This window comes from Amyelois transitella, chromosome 15, assembly GCF_032362555.1.
Source record: "Amyelois transitella isolate CPQ chromosome 15, ilAmyTran1.1, whole genome shotgun sequence".
In the NCBI taxonomy this organism is placed as follows: Eukaryota; Metazoa; Arthropoda; class Insecta; order Lepidoptera; family Pyralidae; genus Amyelois; species Amyelois transitella.
This window is the reverse complement of record NC_083518.1, coordinates 2,598,946-2,615,612: the sequence shown is the minus strand read 5'-3', so window position 1 is coordinate 2,615,612 and position 16,667 is coordinate 2,598,946. Positions and strand designations below refer to the sequence as shown.

At 37.3% G+C, this 16,667-nt stretch overlaps 2 protein-coding genes across 2 annotated transcripts; both read left to right on the top strand.

Annotated features, from left to right (window-relative positions):
• The first annotated feature begins 816 nt into the window (after positions 1–816).
• LOC106135753 (gamma-tubulin complex component 6) lies at positions 817–13,093 on the top strand. Its single transcript, XM_013336127.2, has 16 exons — positions 817–1,392; positions 1,576–1,777; positions 2,183–2,370; positions 2,831–2,969; positions 3,788–3,934; positions 4,272–4,483; positions 4,873–5,065; positions 5,380–5,512; positions 6,058–6,280; positions 6,873–7,104; positions 7,610–7,802; positions 8,008–9,013; positions 9,356–10,148; positions 10,520–10,743; positions 11,148–11,476; positions 11,840–13,093. The coding sequence occupies exons 1-16, from the start codon at positions 1,000–1,002 to the stop codon at positions 12,099–12,101; spliced, it is 4,869 nt and encodes a 1,622-aa protein (XP_013191581.1). The 5' UTR covers positions 817–999; the 3' UTR covers positions 12,102–13,093.
• A 1,306-nt stretch (positions 13,094–14,399) lies between these two features.
• Positions 14,400–16,440, top strand: LOC106135683 (uncharacterized). Its single transcript, XM_013336047.2, has 2 exons — positions 14,400–15,021; positions 15,111–16,440. The coding sequence occupies exons 1-2, from the start codon at positions 14,708–14,710 to the stop codon at positions 15,172–15,174; spliced, it is 378 nt and encodes a 125-aa protein (XP_013191501.1). The 5' UTR covers positions 14,400–14,707; the 3' UTR covers positions 15,175–16,440.
• The last annotated feature ends 227 nt before the right edge of the window (positions 16,441–16,667 follow it).

The following is a 16,667-nucleotide window of genomic DNA, read 5'->3' as shown; positions in this document are numbered from 1 at the left end:
TATTTGTCCTTTTAGTTGAAATGAAGACTGTCAAGATTTTATTTTATTTTGTTACACTTATAAGAATTCCTTGCCAAATACTGTAAGAGGTGTACTACTACCGTTGTATTTTTGGCGTAAATAAATAAAATAAATAAAAATAAATGATCATTGATTAGTCAACCCGCTTTCGCTCATTCTCTCGATATGATGAGAATCCCGCCACTAAGTATATCTTCTTTCAGATCACAATTCATTCCAAGCCAATATCATGCTGATCCTTATCCTCTTACTCAATCACTTTTACATCGATCATACTCCTAAGCACTTATTTCCATCGCGTTTATTCTAATTTAGTGCTTATTCTGACAACTGTTGGGACCAACACGCCCTTATGCCATGCCAGGCGAGCCTTTGCGGACAGGTTTTGATTATTCATAAAGGGATGTAACGCTCTATTCCCATGTTCTCCGCTTTTTTTTCTCTTCTTTCAATATCACTATCACGCTCTCCATGTAATCTTTGATCCTAGGTAATCAATCTTATGTATACAAAAGACTTCTAATGCAGGTCAACTCTCCGGTTATAGATTTTCCTTGGGCTGACATTACTGAACTGAATTTCAGAATACTTTCGAGTTTGATTGGAAGTCTACTGAGAGCCTCCTATCAAAGCAAACTTTCTTAATTTCTTTCTATTCACAGCTTTCGTCACTAAAACTTTCAAACATTTGTATCACATACAAAAAAACGGTACATGGTCGCAGTCGATTAATTATTATAAATAAGTGTTCCACCTTGGGGTAAAATTTACGTAATATATTGGCAGCCCCGAGAAATGAATTTTCGTACCGCAGGTTTGCTACAGAAGTCGGATCAATTTTGTTTACGTTTTTAGATAGATACTAAGTATTATGACTGAATTCCACTAATAATTACCATAAAATGAAGTTATTGGCACACTTTATTGTTTAGTGAAACCTGCATATCGCATACCTATTGAATTTTTTTCTGGTAAATAATGGATTCCAAAGAAGATGCAGTTTTTGATCTCATTTCTGAGCTGTGCTGTAAAACAGCGCTTAAGTTTAGTTCAAATAGCAATATCACACAGAAGAAACTAGTGAATAAAATGAGGTCGCGATCATATGAAATTATTTTGAAGAAATCGGATTCAGAGATACCTCAAACACACAGAGATCCTTTATCAGATATTCTTTGTTATTACTTTGTTAATCATCAAAATACCAGAAATGTGGCAGAGTACAAGAGATCAGTGGAATTGAGAAATATTATAAGTGCTCTGAGACATAAAGACTTTGGTAAAAATCAAGATCTTATTAATAATATCCTCAAGTTTCTACTGAGTTTGAGTGACTCAGTGAAAAAAGATATCTCGTCACAGCTTTATCAGGTAAATACGTACAAGGAATTGATGAATTTTTTGTTATAACAGTACCTTTGCAAGTTTTTTTTAGGTTTAAAAAACACAATATTATATTTTAGTGAAACTTATGGCGCTTAGCCTAGCATGTACAAACTCATAGGGTGCCAATGTTTACTTTTACTTAAATCTTAATACAAACTCCTGTTACAGAGTCCATTCACTTTTGGCATGTTAGATAATATGTTGCCAAAACCACCCCAGCAATCATTTGGGTCTCCTCAACCGTATCCATACTATCCATCCCATGTGTTTGAGCTGCCATATTCACTGAGATGCCAGGCTAATAGATTGTTAAAAGAACAATCTCAGACATACACTGATTATAGTGTACAGAGCTTTGATTCGAAATCTCGTAAGTATTTTTGGTTGGTGGAAGAAATGTTTATGTGTTTGGCACAGTGTCTCATTATATCTGAGCACTGGTTGTGGAATAGTTTAGGTGCCTGCATAAAAAATGTGAGGCTAGGAACCCAAAAACTATTTTCTCATATCTGTATGTAATCTTGTTTGCAAACTGATATTCTTATAGTGAGGGTTTTGGTTCCAAATAGCTCATTTTCACGCAAGACAGACAAGATATATATGGAATCTTCAAGTTTCCAGCATAAAGATCAGACAGGGTAACCATTACAATTTTTATATTAATATCATAAGTAATGACTTATGTCTTCTTTCTTTTGGCATTATCCTTAAAGTTACATAAGCAACTTTAACCTTGGAATAAAGGGACCTTTTTATTAAAATCTTTTACATTCAGTTCTAGCGGATCTCAACTCAAATTCAAAGCCGCCATCATCAGAACTGAGGACTTTCCTCAGTCCAATGTCAATGGCGTCAATGACCTCGACCCATCTGTCTCCGTATTCTGAGGCTGTATTCAACTACCCTCGTCTCACTTCGCCAAGAGACCTGAGGATACCTGAGTCTAGTCAAGTCAATGTGAAGGTGAATTCAAGAATTTCATATATTTGTCTTTATTATACATACATATCCCTTACGGGTTAGGCAGTGCCGATAGTACTATTATTGTGCGTGCATATCACCACTCTGTAGAGGAGCCCAGGGTATGCTTAATCCTGGATTGGGTGAGTCAGGTTTTTACACAAAGTGCCTCCCATCTGACCTCGGCAACCTTTGCAGGGGAACCTCAACCGTATTGGATTGATCATGGTTACACCTTCAGTTGCCTAAATTTGCAGGTTTCCTCACTATGTTTTCCCTAACCGTAAGAACATCACTTAGTTTTGAAACTAATGTACATAACTTCGAAAATAATAATCATTGTTATATGGCCGTGGGGTGGGATTCGAACCTGTGCCTTTTTGCGTCTCGTGCATTTAAACCGGGCACCCTACCGATTCGACCACCAATGCTCAGGTTCATATATCCATCTTTATATTTCCAGGTCTCTTTTCAAAGTACATCAGCTAAATCGGACGTGCAGGAAGTGTATCGAGCGAGCGGTGATGAATGTACAGTCGACATCTGGGAGCTGGCCACGCAAGTTGATAAGGATATACCTGAAGACATTTGGGAGTTTGTGGGTTAGTCTGATAATCATGAGTGTATTATAAAAAAGTGAATTCATGAAACTTAATGTGTTCATTCATTTATAAAATCACATCTATATACTCTTTGCTTGATGATAGAGCCAGCAGTCTTGTAAGATTGTTCAGCTGTTAGGCTTAATGATAGAATTGAGATTCAAATAGTGACAGGTTGCTAGCCCATTAGTCGCCTTTTACGACATCGATGGAAAAGAGATGGAGTGGTCCTATTTAATTGCTAGCCCGTCGCCTAAAAGAAGAATCCTAAGTTTATAAGCCTATCCCTTAGTCGCCTTTTACGACATCCATGGAAAAGAGATGGAGCGATCTTTTATTTATAAATATAAAAAAAAACTTTAAAATACATAAAAGGGTAATAACATTTTGTGTCGCAGATATTTTGCAGATACCTTGTAGAAGAAAGGCACTCAACTTGTGCCCTGTGGTATCTGGCACTGTAAAATAAGACCTTTCATCTTTTTGATGTTGAAATAGTTTACAACCATTATCCAAGTGGGGTTAAGTTATTTTTGGTTGTCATTGTTTCAGACGTCAAATGGGCGTGGCTTCGTATAAGTATGGGATAGACGTTATGTGCAAACGAACCCCAGCCCCCTTAAAATTACACGCGCTACGCCGTTTCCATCGCGCTCAGACCTATCGCTGTCACATTTCACGTCATAATAAAAAGCGGAACAGTTTTTCGAGGTGATAAAAACGGCGTCGCGTGTGCCATGTTACGGGGGCAGGTGGTGTATGATGGATGATGAGCATGACAATATATTAAATCCATATCTTAATTTTAAATTTCGCAGCAAAACTTCCGCCAATAGTCGATCGCCAGTTGATAGCGAGTTCTCCGCGGGAGATGCGACTGTGGCGCCATCTTCACGAAGATGTATTGTCAGAATGCCACGTTATATCCGAGCAACAGTTCATACGGCACGTGATGTACCTCATAAGTAAGTATTAGTTGGTTATGTTTTCCCAAAATACCCTGCAAATGTTGCGGACGTCGGATGGGAGTCGCTTCATGTAAACGTAACCTCACTCAATTCAGGTTCACGGTCAAAGAGTCCCCCTTACTCCTCTCCAGAAAGGTGAAAATGTTATCAGGACTAAAGTTAGGAGGAAAGTCCTAAAACCAGTAGGAGAATGTCAGCTGATAGCAAAGGAAATGCGAGTAGATGTTTTGATGTTTTTTGGTTGCCAGAACCAATTTTCTTCTCAATCTTGATTTGACCAAATATAATGTTTATTATTCGTAATCTCATACAAAATATACATTTTATCTTTCAGTTGGTATAGAAACTAACTCGTTTCCATTCAACACGGAGTGGAACTGCTTCACCATGAGGGAGGATCTGATCCTGGAAGGCATTTCTAAAGGGAAGATCAGGGGTTACGTATCAGAATTGTTGACTGTTGGAACGTATTATAGGAGGCTGTATGCTTTCGCCTTCAACCAGATAAATGATGACCATTTCAGTACGCGAGGACTGGTTTATGAGGTAATAACGTGTGTGTAATGTTACATACATACATACAGAAAATCACGCTTCTTTCCCGGAGGGACTACCTCTTTCCACTTGCCACAATCTCTTTTAATGTTAACTTTGTAATGTTAGTTGGAATATATATCATAAAATCCCTTTTCTCTTCTTATAACCTTCTTGTCACTACTTAAATAAAAACGTAAATAATATACAACGAAAGGGTCAACAACCTGTCACTACTTGAAACTCAATTCCATCATAAAGCCATACAGCGGATTCTTTTCAGTATTAGCGAGATTATTAGCTCTGACTACTCCTAGGTATATAAGTAAAACGTAATATTAAAAAAAATGTCTTATAGGTTACTCCTCTCTTAGTTTTTTTAATTAAATTATGTCACACAGGCGGCGCGAGAAGTAATAAGACGTTATCTCTTAGAATTTCGTCTGTTAGTCACCGAGATTTACGAGAAATGCAACAAATCGTCGGTAGATGGCGTTAACTGCATCCCCACTCTTCTACAAATCTTGCATCACGTCGAAGCCCGCAAATATGAGATCGAAACAATTGTGTCCATTTACAAGATGGCCGATGCTGGTAAGAATTTTTTCCTCTATTGTAATCGTCGTTATTTTTATTACTTTTTTGTTACTAACAAAATGGATGAATATCTGAAATAAAATTATTATATTCTATTCTACTAATAACTAGCGACCCGCCCCGGCTTCGCACCGATAGCATTTATACATATTATACAATTATGACATACATAGGTGTGAAAAAGACAGATCATAAAATGTATGCGTTTGACATGTTTTACAGAGATCAAGCTATATTTTACAGACTAAACTGAACCATTGTTAAATAGATGGCGCTATTTAGAATTTCCTAAATATAACTTTTTTTTTCAGAAACGGACACAACCCTACCTCAAGGCGCGGAACTGATGTCATATCTGTTCAATGAAATTTACTTGGTCACACATAAGAAGACCGCCTTTACTATGTTCAATTCATTGGTTTCTCTATGCAAGGTTTATTTCAAGTAAGGATGCTATATCTGAATACAATTTTCTAATCTTAGAAATGACCAAATGTGTCAGAAAACTAATAAAACAATAAAGTTTTCATTATACTAGTTAGGCCTCTGTGACGCAGCGGTAGTGCGCTTGTCTGTAATACCGGTGGCCCGGTGAACCTCCCGGGTTCAAATCCTGGCCAGGGCATGTTGAGAATCGACCTTTCTCTAATGAAAACATCCAATACCCGGGGTATTGGATGTTTATGTATATAGGTAGATATTTATTATTAAATATATTATCGTTGAGTTAGTATCTAGTAACACTAAAAGGCCACGTTCAGCTGTTTGGCTTAATGATATAATTGAGATTCAAATAGTGACAGGGTGCTAGCCCATCGCCTAAAAGAAGGAAGACCAAGTTTACAAGCGTATCCCTAAGTCGCCTTTTACGACATCGATGAAAACGAGATGGAGTTGTCCAATTCTTTTTTTATTGGTGCCGGGAACCACACGGCACGAACCGAATTGATATCGGTGATATTTAATCAAAATTACGCGATCTATTTTAGATTCATCGAGAGATTTATATTTGAAGGCGAACTGGACGATCAATTCAACGAATTTTTCATCAGAAAAGATTCTCAGTACATCAATAGCAGGTCCAAGCGTTATTGGGACAAAGGTTTTCATATAACACAGAGCGTGGCAATACCGGACTTTCTTAGACCTCTGGCTAAGTTTATCTTGCTCTGTGGCAAGTCGCTGAGGCTGTTGAAGATGTGCAATCCTTCTGTAAGTATTTTACATTAAAGTACTCTAGTAGATTCAATTATATTTCTTTATAAGGATTAGGGCACGGATTTAATCGCTCTACGGAATTCTGTTAAATCTTTTGTTTTTTTGTACCGTAACTATTAGCGCTAGTGGGATCAGAAATCAACTTACCTCAGAATCTAATGTAAATCAGACTCAACCCAGATTACAATTTGGTCTGAACACAAACCTCTCGTTCACCGGCGTTTTGCTTCTGCAGTCCATTTCTTTAGGTATTGAAATAAAAGTTAATAATTTTAATACGTCTTTTTGTTGAATAATACATTTAGAAATATATAGGCGTGAGAAGTAAAAGCTAAATTAAATAACAGATGTCATTATGAATTACTTTTGATTTTAACCATACATTTACCATCAATATTATTTACTTTTTTCTCTCTTTGTAGGTACAAAGGATTATATTATTTAGAGTTTTAGATTATTATTTTACAAAGGATTATATTATATTAGTAGATTATATTAGATTCTGAGTCTGAGTTATTCTGTTTAGGTAAACAGATAGAAACGTGGACCCCATAAAGACCTGATAAAGAATGTATCACTTCAACAGGACCCCCTCCTGCTGCTAATCTCATCAGACCACCCCTCCATATCGTGCTGCGCCAGCTTCGAGGCGCTGTCGCGGCAGCAGCGGCTGCTGGACGTGTACCGCACTCGCTGCTTGTTCGTCAGCGGGGAGCCGGCCAGTTTCCAGCAGATCGTGTTGAAGAGGGAAGCCGAGAGGAAGGCGTTCACTGAAATGGCCGCTTTGAAGCAGGCCGAGACTATGGATAAAATTGTTGGTAAGTAGCTCTGATAGTTTATCTGTTTATTTAATAAAGGAAATGTAATTTGGTATGGAACAAAAACTGAAACTGTTAAAATCATTTTTAGTAATAAAAATACTTCCTTTTCTGGTCCTAATTTTACAATGAAATATTTTTTTCTGTATTAAAAATTTTAATGCAATTTATTGACCCTTATTAGTCTCATTGGAATCAGGATAACGTGTATAAAATGGTAAACGTAAGATCCCAAAGTCATAGGTAAAGGGAAACAGGTATGTGGGATGGGAAGGTAATCAAAAATGTTTGCGGTTTGAAGTTTGGACGAAGAGATACAGTGGGTAGGGAATGGACCACAATTGAATAGTAAAACATTTTCTGTATTATGTACTTCCAGGAAGAGTGTCTGAGGTCCGCCTATGATAACGAATCAAAGTAAAGTTATAAGCACAGGGAGCGACTTGTCTTTGTTGTTTTAAAATACTTTTGTGCCTTGATAGTAGAGTCAATATTTCTTTTTCAGCTGAAAGAAAAAGATTGGCACAACTAATCATAGCCGAAAAACAGCATTCGCTTAGAGTTCTAGAAGCGGCGATGGCTGAAACTAAAGCAGCCAAGAGTCGATCGAAACGAAGTGAGAAATTGAGGAGTGATTTAGAGAAGGCAGCAGACGCTGTAGGAGATCAAATTGACGCCAAAATTAGAGACGATGAAAAGTAAGTCTATTGAAATAACTTTCCTTTCTCAATAGGTTTAGTAAAATAAATAACATACCATTGCAGTGATTTTGATTAACGAAGTTTGCAAATATACCAGTAACGTTAGCAAAGACGAGCAGGTCTTTTACCAATATTTTTGTGCTCGCCACGATTTCTGTATACTTAATTTGCTATTTTTATATTCTGTGTATAATTTTTTCAGAAACAAAATCATGGAATATTATTCAAAGCTTAATATAGAAGTGGAGAAAAGTAAAATTCATACAGAGTGGAAGATAAAACGGTTGCAGTTAGACGAGAGCAGGATACAACTTCTATCCACTGAAGAGAGGAATTTGAAACGGGAAAAGTTAGAACTAGAACATCAGAAAAACGAAGAATGTATGGCCATGTCTATACAGAGTTTAGATCAAGATGATGTTAATGATAGTAAAGATGTTTTGTCAGATCATGCATCTGAAGTAGAAGTTAATGTCACAGATCTTAATGAACAAGGAAGTATTAAAGTCGAGAGTCATAACGTTTTCAGTGCTATTTGTAATGCAGCAAAAAGTATTTTCGGAGGAGCCAAAACTGATGATAAATGTGATAATACAAAGACACTCGATGCGCAAGGAAATGTTGTCGGAACGCAAACTACGTCTAGCGCTGTCATTGGTAGAGATTTGAATGAAGAGTACGATAATATGGAGTTTTTGAAAATGCGACAAGAAGCTTTAATGAATAAGCAAAAGGTTATGGCTCACGAATTTGGACAGACAGACAAAGAGAATAATCAAATGAAAGTTCCGTCATTAACTGATGTAGTTGATGAAGAGAATAATTTGCAAGATTGGTCAGCGTTTGCTGAAGCTAGAAGAAACAAATTGAAAGTTCTTGGGGCTGAGTTTGGGCTTGAAAAGTCTGAAAATACAAAAGCAGCGCCTATAACTGATGCCCAGAAAGAAGCCTTGATAAATAAGCAGAAAGTTTTAGGTGTAGAGTACAATTTACCTCCTGAGAAAGTTGTAAGAAATGATCCAGCTAATATAGCGCAGGAGGAGGCTGTAAGGAATAAGAAGAGAGTGTTAGGTTCGGATATGGAAGGTTCGAGAAGTGATATCAAGAAGAGTTTGACGCTGAATTTGAAGCCGTATGGAGAATGTTCTAGTAATAGTGTGGTGACGCCCAATACTGGGGCAGTGACGCCGGGCGAATTGTTTCCGAGGGTAGGTTACTGATTTTTTGACATTTGTGTATTTTAAGTACGAACTTATTTCAAAAATAAATTGTGGCAATTATAAGTAAATGATACATTATTTTAAAGATAATCTTATTTTTTTTAAAGCATATAAATTTTCTTCATGTTGCAATTGAGAATACGGTATGAAGAAAGAGAGAGGCATATCAACAAATAAAAGAATTAACAGAGAAATAAGATGTGCACTAAACTCGACCGAAGGAGAGTTAGCTATTAATTTAAGGAGAAGAAATATGGAGCGAATATTGCTTGTGCGTTTAAAATTAAAATGCCTTTGCCTTAAAATGTATTAATGTATTTTTTATTTCAGCTGGACTTAGAAACCCCAACAACAGCGGATATCCTCCTTGAAGGACCAATGACAAGTGACATATTTACCCCCCGAAGCGAATCCAAAGAATTAGAATCAACTAAGACCATAGACAAAGAGTACATATCATCCGACGGCTTTACCTTTCCCATCATAGACGATGAAACTATCGAATCAGAAATTACTAGTGACGCGCAAATCCTAAGTCCAGAAAATTCTCCTTCAAAAACCATAGATATAGTATTTCGTAAAAGACTATCAAAGAAATACTCCGTCTTTGATATCTTAGACGGTTCATATAATTTGGATGATTTCGATCCGTTCGGTATAAAAAATTTAGAGAAATTTTCAAAAGATCATCTAAATAAAAGGATGGATGAAGACATGGCGTATTCTTGTTACACCCACCCCGCTGTCATAATGGAGGAAGTGAGAAAGTCGCCGTACACGAACATTTTCGCACATTTCGGACCGGAAGAGAAGAATGAGAGGATAACTAGTGATAATATTGCGACTTTGACCGCGTGCCTTCAAAGATCCGTAATGTTACCTCTGACATATCAGTTAGAAGTTGTTAATAATTCGATTCTATCATATTTCTTGGTGAATCTTGATTTGTATGAGCACTTGAGGTGCTTGAAAGATTATTTTTTCCTAATGGATGGAGAGTTCTCTAGGAGTATATGTCATAATCTATTTTCGAAGATGTCGAGGACATTGAATCCGCATGAGCTGTTGAACTTTGCGTCGTTACATAGTATTTTGGATAAGGCTCTGGGATCGTCAATATCACGTAAGTTAAATTTTGAAGTACCTATTGTTGATAAATGTAAAATGATGACAATGTTTTACTAATGCGGTGAAACAAAATAGTCTGCGTTATATTGTGACTAATTTTTCTATATTTATTAGAGATATTCCTAAAGTGTATTATCTCTGAAAGACGCATATTTTCCGTTAAAGTGGAATAAGATGATTTTTTTAGTCGCTGTCGTAGGAGGCGACTAACGGAAGCTACACAGAGAGTGAGAAATCTCTTTTTTACATATCCGAACACAATACGGCCAATTGGTCAACTTTAAATCTATCAAAAGTAAAGGAGTGAGGGAAATGCAGCTATATTTGCTGCAATAAACAGTTAATTATCTTATGAACCCTCCACAGATGTTCACAAATTCTCCGAAAAACTGTCATTCATGATGTCGGAGCCCCCCCTGAGCCTGCAGCACAGTTCCCCGGACGCCCTCGCGTGCCTCTCCCTCACTTACGCCGTGAAGTGGCCGCTCAATATTATATTGTCGAATGAAGCTTTGTTAAGATACGGAAGAGTGTTCCAGTTTCTACTCAAAATGAGGAGGATTTTCTGGGTGCTTGGGGAGGATTTCGAAGTGAGTGTTGTAATTTTATTTTGGTCTCTCTTGTTGGTTTACATATAACGTGTAAGTTTGCTGTCTGCGATCGTGTTTTATAATTTACTAGCTGTTTCTATAAAAGTAGCCTATGTTGGTCCAAAAGGTTCATTATTTTTTTTAATAGCCAAAAAAGCTTTATCCTTTTAAAAATCTGTCACTAACTCTGTTCAGAGTTTTGTTATAAAACGAGTCAGTGTCATCTTTATATTAAATTCTAAAACACAAATAATAATAATACTTTATTATATAATTCTGATAATATCTAAGTTTCCCAATAGAGTTACAGAATCGCAGCAACACTTGCACATAAAAAAAAAACACTAATCAATTTCAAATACTAAATCTACGAACATTTAATAAAATAGAACGTACAATTCCAGATCCTTAAACTCTCAGCGAAGCGGCACTCGAGAAAACTCCAACGTTCGCCGCAATACAGAACCGTTCAAATATACCGGCACATCATGGCGGCCATGATACGAGCGTTAGACAACTATATAGTCACCACTTGCATACTAACGTCGTGGGTGGAATTCGAGAATGATCTGAAGAAAGCCAGAACTTTGGACGATTTGTACGATTGTCATGTGGTGTATATAAAGAAAGTGCTGTTTAGGTGCCTTTTAAATAACAGATCGACGCCTGTGATGAAGTTACTCAATGATATATTCACAGTGATATTGAAGTTTAGTCGCGTTTTGAAGGCCGGGTGAGTTTGGAGCATTTATTTTTTGAGTGTATTTGAGATAGGGATGTTTATTTGTCCTTATACTCTAGCCCCCTTACGCGACGCCGTTTTTATCGCGCAGAAAACTATTGCTGTCCCGTTTCACATCATAATAAAAAGCGAAAGAGCGATAGCTTGTCTATGGCAATTGCTAAACATTATTACCTAATGTGGCGTTTGAATTATTAATATGCTCTTGACTTCTTGTTAAAACCACAACCTATGCAGGTATATCTGTCAATGAATTGTCCAAATAAATAAAATCTTAATCTGAAATCACAGCTAAAAGTAAATTATTTATCTTTAATTCAGCTTTTACAATCACTGTCTCCATGTTTATTCCAGCGAATGGCACCAAAAGGAGCCCAACGGCCACTTCAAGCACACCAGCTTCAATCAGCTCCAGGAATTGTTCCATTTGTTCGAGAAACTTGCTAAAGTCGTCCACAAAGTCGTCACGAGACTCATGGAATGCGGCTACCAACGCCATCTGGCGGAACTTCTGACTATGATCAATTTAAACGGATACTATGATCCGGACAGGACGAAAGATGAACATAATGCCAGCGCTAAGGAGAATACCAGTCTTAATTTGTCAGGGTTTTAAAATGTTCGGTAGTTTTGTTATTTTATGCTGAGATAAAAGGTTGTGGATAGGTGTCTCTCGTATAGAATACGACAAAATGTAACTAGTTTTCTTTGTGTGTTCATTCAACTTCCATTTTGTGAGATCAGGCTCAAAACGGCTTAATAGTCAGCTACTTAAACAGCCTTAACATATCTGAGACTGTAAATTATTCGTAGAAATGATATACTTCTTTCTTAGATGTTCTTATCGTATGATGGATATTATATTTGTTGTAATAAATAATTTATTTTGAAATCAATACTCAAAAATATTTATTATCATTCTGAAATCATGAATTGCATTCGTGCTATAGTTGTATCGATGATTCGATGAGCTTGTATGGAAGGTTTGATGAATGTGGATGAAGCAAAAAAGTATGCAGAGATCGTAGCAAGTGGAAAGATGTAGTCTCTGCCAACCCCTTCGGGAAAGAGGTGTGATTTATGTTTTATCGTCAGTTTGATTGTTACGTTTGCTAACTTACTCATGTTGTCATTCGTTTTTTTAGAAAAACATAGGTATGTAAAAAGTAACGTAGCGAATTCGACTCGTGAGCTATCATGTAATCCATTGCCTTATATTTAATTGTCATTATTAGATTTAATTGTGATATTAATTGTCCCACCAAGAGCTTTATGTTTTAACATTGTAATCTCGGTAATTTGTTTATTATTAAGAATGTTACTTTAGTTTAATGTTGCATTTATTAATTAGTCTTAATTAAGCCTGGGTCGTAGTTAGGGCATTTTGCGCCAAGCCTTTCTTATAAACATCATAAACCAAAAATAATAATAGTAAAACAAATTAAATGTTGAGCGTGTAATGCGAGCATAGAGGTAGCGAGAAATATCTGTAAATGCAAGAAACGTTGCCCTTTTATGGCCCTTAATAATGTCTCATGTAAATAGTGTTAACCTTTTGTATTATTGTTGGTTTATAATTATGTCGCTGTTCACGCTATATTATTAAACTTCTTTTTACACAAAGTGATGTATTATTTTGTTCTATTCACATCTTGTGTTATTTGGGGACGTTTTAATCTGATCCCAGCCATAAACCAAAGTTACAATACGACTTTTTAAAGTTAAGCCGATGTATATGTACCTGCCTCAATGTCAAAATTTGTATGGCGCGTGTAGGCAATGGGCCATATAACCCAGCTATATAACAGATGCCAGCTGGCATTTGCCTGTTAATATTTGTATACAAATAAAGAAGGTGCCTATAACGCGAAAATTTTTGACCCTAACAGCCTAGCCTTTATTTGGATCCGCGAACTGATCTGTCCGGTAAATGTACTACTAATAAGAGCGAGATAGCCGTAGACATTTCGTTTTAGGATTTAAAGTTTAATGCACTTGTAATAAGCTCGTTATTCTATTGAGTATTCGTTCTGTTTGATTCGGTTGTAGGTTGCACTATTCCTCGCTGTCGATAATAGCCGATGCGTCTTGTACTGTACATGGGTCAGATTTATCTATAACTGATTAGCCTCGTAATGTTAGGTCCCGGTTGCATCCTCACCTCTGGAGAAGATCCAGAGGTGCGCAAGTCAAGTCACACTTCCGCAACGTTTTTGATTTGAAACTGCTTATTTATCGGTTCTAACATATTCAGTTGCCTGGTTTCCTCACACAGTTTTCTTATTACGAGAAATATACACATTTTCTTTGCCTTAGTCTTTGTCTATTTCATCTGAGGACCAAGATGAAATGACTGATATGATATAACTCTCAGTCTTAGATATAACCATCTAAGTCAGACCTAGGTTAAAATATACATGTAAATGCGGTTGATTATAATGATGTGATAACGGTATGATAATCATATTTTCCAGTGAATTGCACGACCGATCGTAATCTGTCAAGAAACCACGTTTTTACCTTGGGAATATGCAAATTTCAGTAGTTCCAAGAATTTACTATAAGGACATCTGTTTACCCTACGCTTATTTTGAGAATGTAAACGGTTTAAGTGATATTTCGTTTGCTTTTATGGTGCTTTTAAAAGCGCCATCTATTGTCGAATAGCTACACTATTAATTTAGTAGCGCTCTCTGTTAAAGAAAAGTTGAGACCCCTTTTTTAATTTTAATATTTTATCAAGTTAATCAGTGATATCTATGTAGATCCCTAGTTTTATTTGAAATAAAAACTTGTGTAATATTTTCGTTGATTTAAATTTACTAAATGGAATTCCTAGGTAAATTAATTGAGTTGCTGAATAATTCCGCTGCGACAGTGGCGCCAATATTTTCCTTATATCAGGGTGTGTTTTCACGAATACTTCATTCTACCGCAATTCGTCCTAAGGTGAACATCCTTGCCTAATCTAACCAGTGCGAGTGACATTGAAGTGAAAGCCAACATTTGCTTTACTTTACTCTCAATAGCTTCCGAAGAGACATTGATTGACGACTTATATTTTGAACAAGAAAATATTTGTGAAAATAAAAGAGCGGCTACAGGACTTCAGTGATTATTTACATATCGATCCGCGAGTTTCCGCGAACATCGTACTTTCGGTCCGCGGCCGGCATCCTCCAAAAACGTTAAGACTCAGGAGTAACCGTCTCCGCCACCGAGATGGCGTTCATGATGCCTGTAGTGAAGAACGACTGGGACATTTACAACTCGCAGCGGTCCCGGCGGGAGTCTTCGGAGAAGTCAGGGCCGGGGGTCGGTCGGGTGCGAAAAGTGTCCGAGTCAAGGTCGGAAGGCCCCGGTTTGTCGACAGCGGGGCACCGCGGCCCGCTGAGCCCTCACCGCAGCGCCCCGGCGATGCGCTCGCTGTCCTACTGCCGCGCGCCACCGTCGCGAGCATCTCTTCGCGCCGCAGACAGCCCCAAGGGCTCGGCTAGCCCCCAACGGTCGCGAGAACCAGAGAAATTCCACAGCAGGTTGGTCGAGAAATTGAAGCGGGCGCTCGGTCGCTCGGATACGCGTCGGGAAGAACGCTCCTCGTGAAATAACGAGTGCTTGTGTGCAGGGCGCGAGCGGAGTCCCCCGAGAGGCGCCACTCGCGCTGCGCCGCCTGCATGCCCTACCTGTGACCGCCGGCGGCGCCACACCATCTGTGATATGTACCCGATAGTCCACGAGAGCGCCGCGAGCGAATGCTGACCGGCCCTCGAAGGTCGGAATAACCCTACACTCGGTTCGCTTTAACTGTTGCATGTCTGCGAATCACGGTTGTCAGTATTAGGTTGTACGATGAATGGTCTAAGACTGTTATTGTAAGGCGAGACGGGCCATTCAGCTATGTGTATTCAATATTCGGCTGTAGCGCCCGAGTCTGGCAGGTTTGCGAATGGTATCTGTGATTTGTTATTTGTACCTAATTAAATGGTGTTATTTATTTTAGATGATCATTAACTTCACAACCGCATATGTGAATGTCGGCGTTAGTTTTAATAACACGAGCATCTGTAAGTTGGAACATTTTATGAAAGTGTTCAGAGTAGAGAATATTATAGAGTCATAGTGAGAACTGTCGATATTGATATTTAAGACAGAGTATCAGTTATTGCTAGAATAGGTCCGAACAATTGCTGATTTTCATTTTAATAAGAATTTTGCATGTTTCTACTTACGATATAAATGCTGTTTGACTGTATAAATGGACCAGCTTTATTATATAGTATTAATATAATGTTAGTTATAAAAGATACAGTAAAACTGAACCAAAATTTACTAAGTCTAGGATGATAGAGGGGGCTAAATTGGGCCATATCTCTGCGAGATTGCTGTGGGTACAATTAGGTGCACTGATGCAGATTTTTTTTGCATCTCTAGTTCCTTTTTAATTTTAAGCGATCTGTTTTGCCATTCCGAAGTTTAACAACAAACGCCAACAATTTGTCAATAAACGAAAATACGTAACAATTATTGTTTATATTTCCGAATGGAAAGCAGGATAAGTTTAATCTGCCATGGTACTAAAAATATGTTTAGATTTATAATGGATCGGGTATTGCAGAAAGGGTCTTAATGATGACGCAAAACAATTTGCTAAAATTAGCTTCTTTATTTTATAAACCTAGTTTACCTAGGGATTACAAACGAACTTATTTATTTATTTAAATAATAATTAATGAACACTGAAAGAAAGGAGTGGTATACACTTTAGGTAATCGTTGGCTTAAGTAGAGCTTTCATTTTGAGTATGAGCACCTTTTCTGCAATATGTGATTATTAATTTATTCCGACCTACAAATCGATGTTACATGTTCAATGTATAGATAATCATATCATTTTGCATGTACTGCATTATTTGATCTGAATTTATGTACTAAATAAATACGAAGCTTATTATGAAATTGATATCTTTTATTGACCACCCCCCACTTTCTAAACAGTTTTAACGTGTATTTTTGTGTGATTATGACTAATCCTCTTAGTTTTCTTTTTTGAATTGCCCTATCATATCTCAATGGAATTGCCTTTTACAACTTTGGTATATCACGTGTTTCGGGGTAGACGGAATTTGTAATCAAACGACTCTACTATATAAACGGATTCATTGATGAGAAATTCAAAAATTGTG

What these genes read in the sequence shown, in the direction of transcription:
- LOC106135753 (XM_013336127.2), top strand. Translation starts at nt 1,000, where the DNA reads ATGGATTCCAAAGAAGATGCAGTTTTTGATCTCATTTCTGAGCTGTGC. An exon ending in AGACATTTGGGAGTTTGTGG is followed by an intron (nt 2,970 to 3,787) that starts GTTAGTCTGATA and finishes TAAATTTCGCAG; the next exon opens with CAAAACTTCCGCCAATAGTC. An exon ending in TGCTTGGGGAGGATTTCGAA is followed by an intron (nt 10,744 to 11,147) that starts GTGAGTGTTGTA and finishes GTACAATTCCAG; the next exon opens with ATCCTTAAACTCTCAGCGAA.
- LOC106135683 (XM_013336047.2), top strand. Translation starts at nt 14,708, where the DNA reads ATGGCGTTCATGATGCCTGTAGTGAAGAACGACTGGGACATTTACAAC. An exon ending in CCAGAGAAATTCCACAGCAG is followed by an intron (nt 15,022 to 15,110) that starts GTTGGTCGAGAA and finishes GCTTGTGTGCAG; the next exon opens with GGCGCGAGCGGAGTCCCCCG.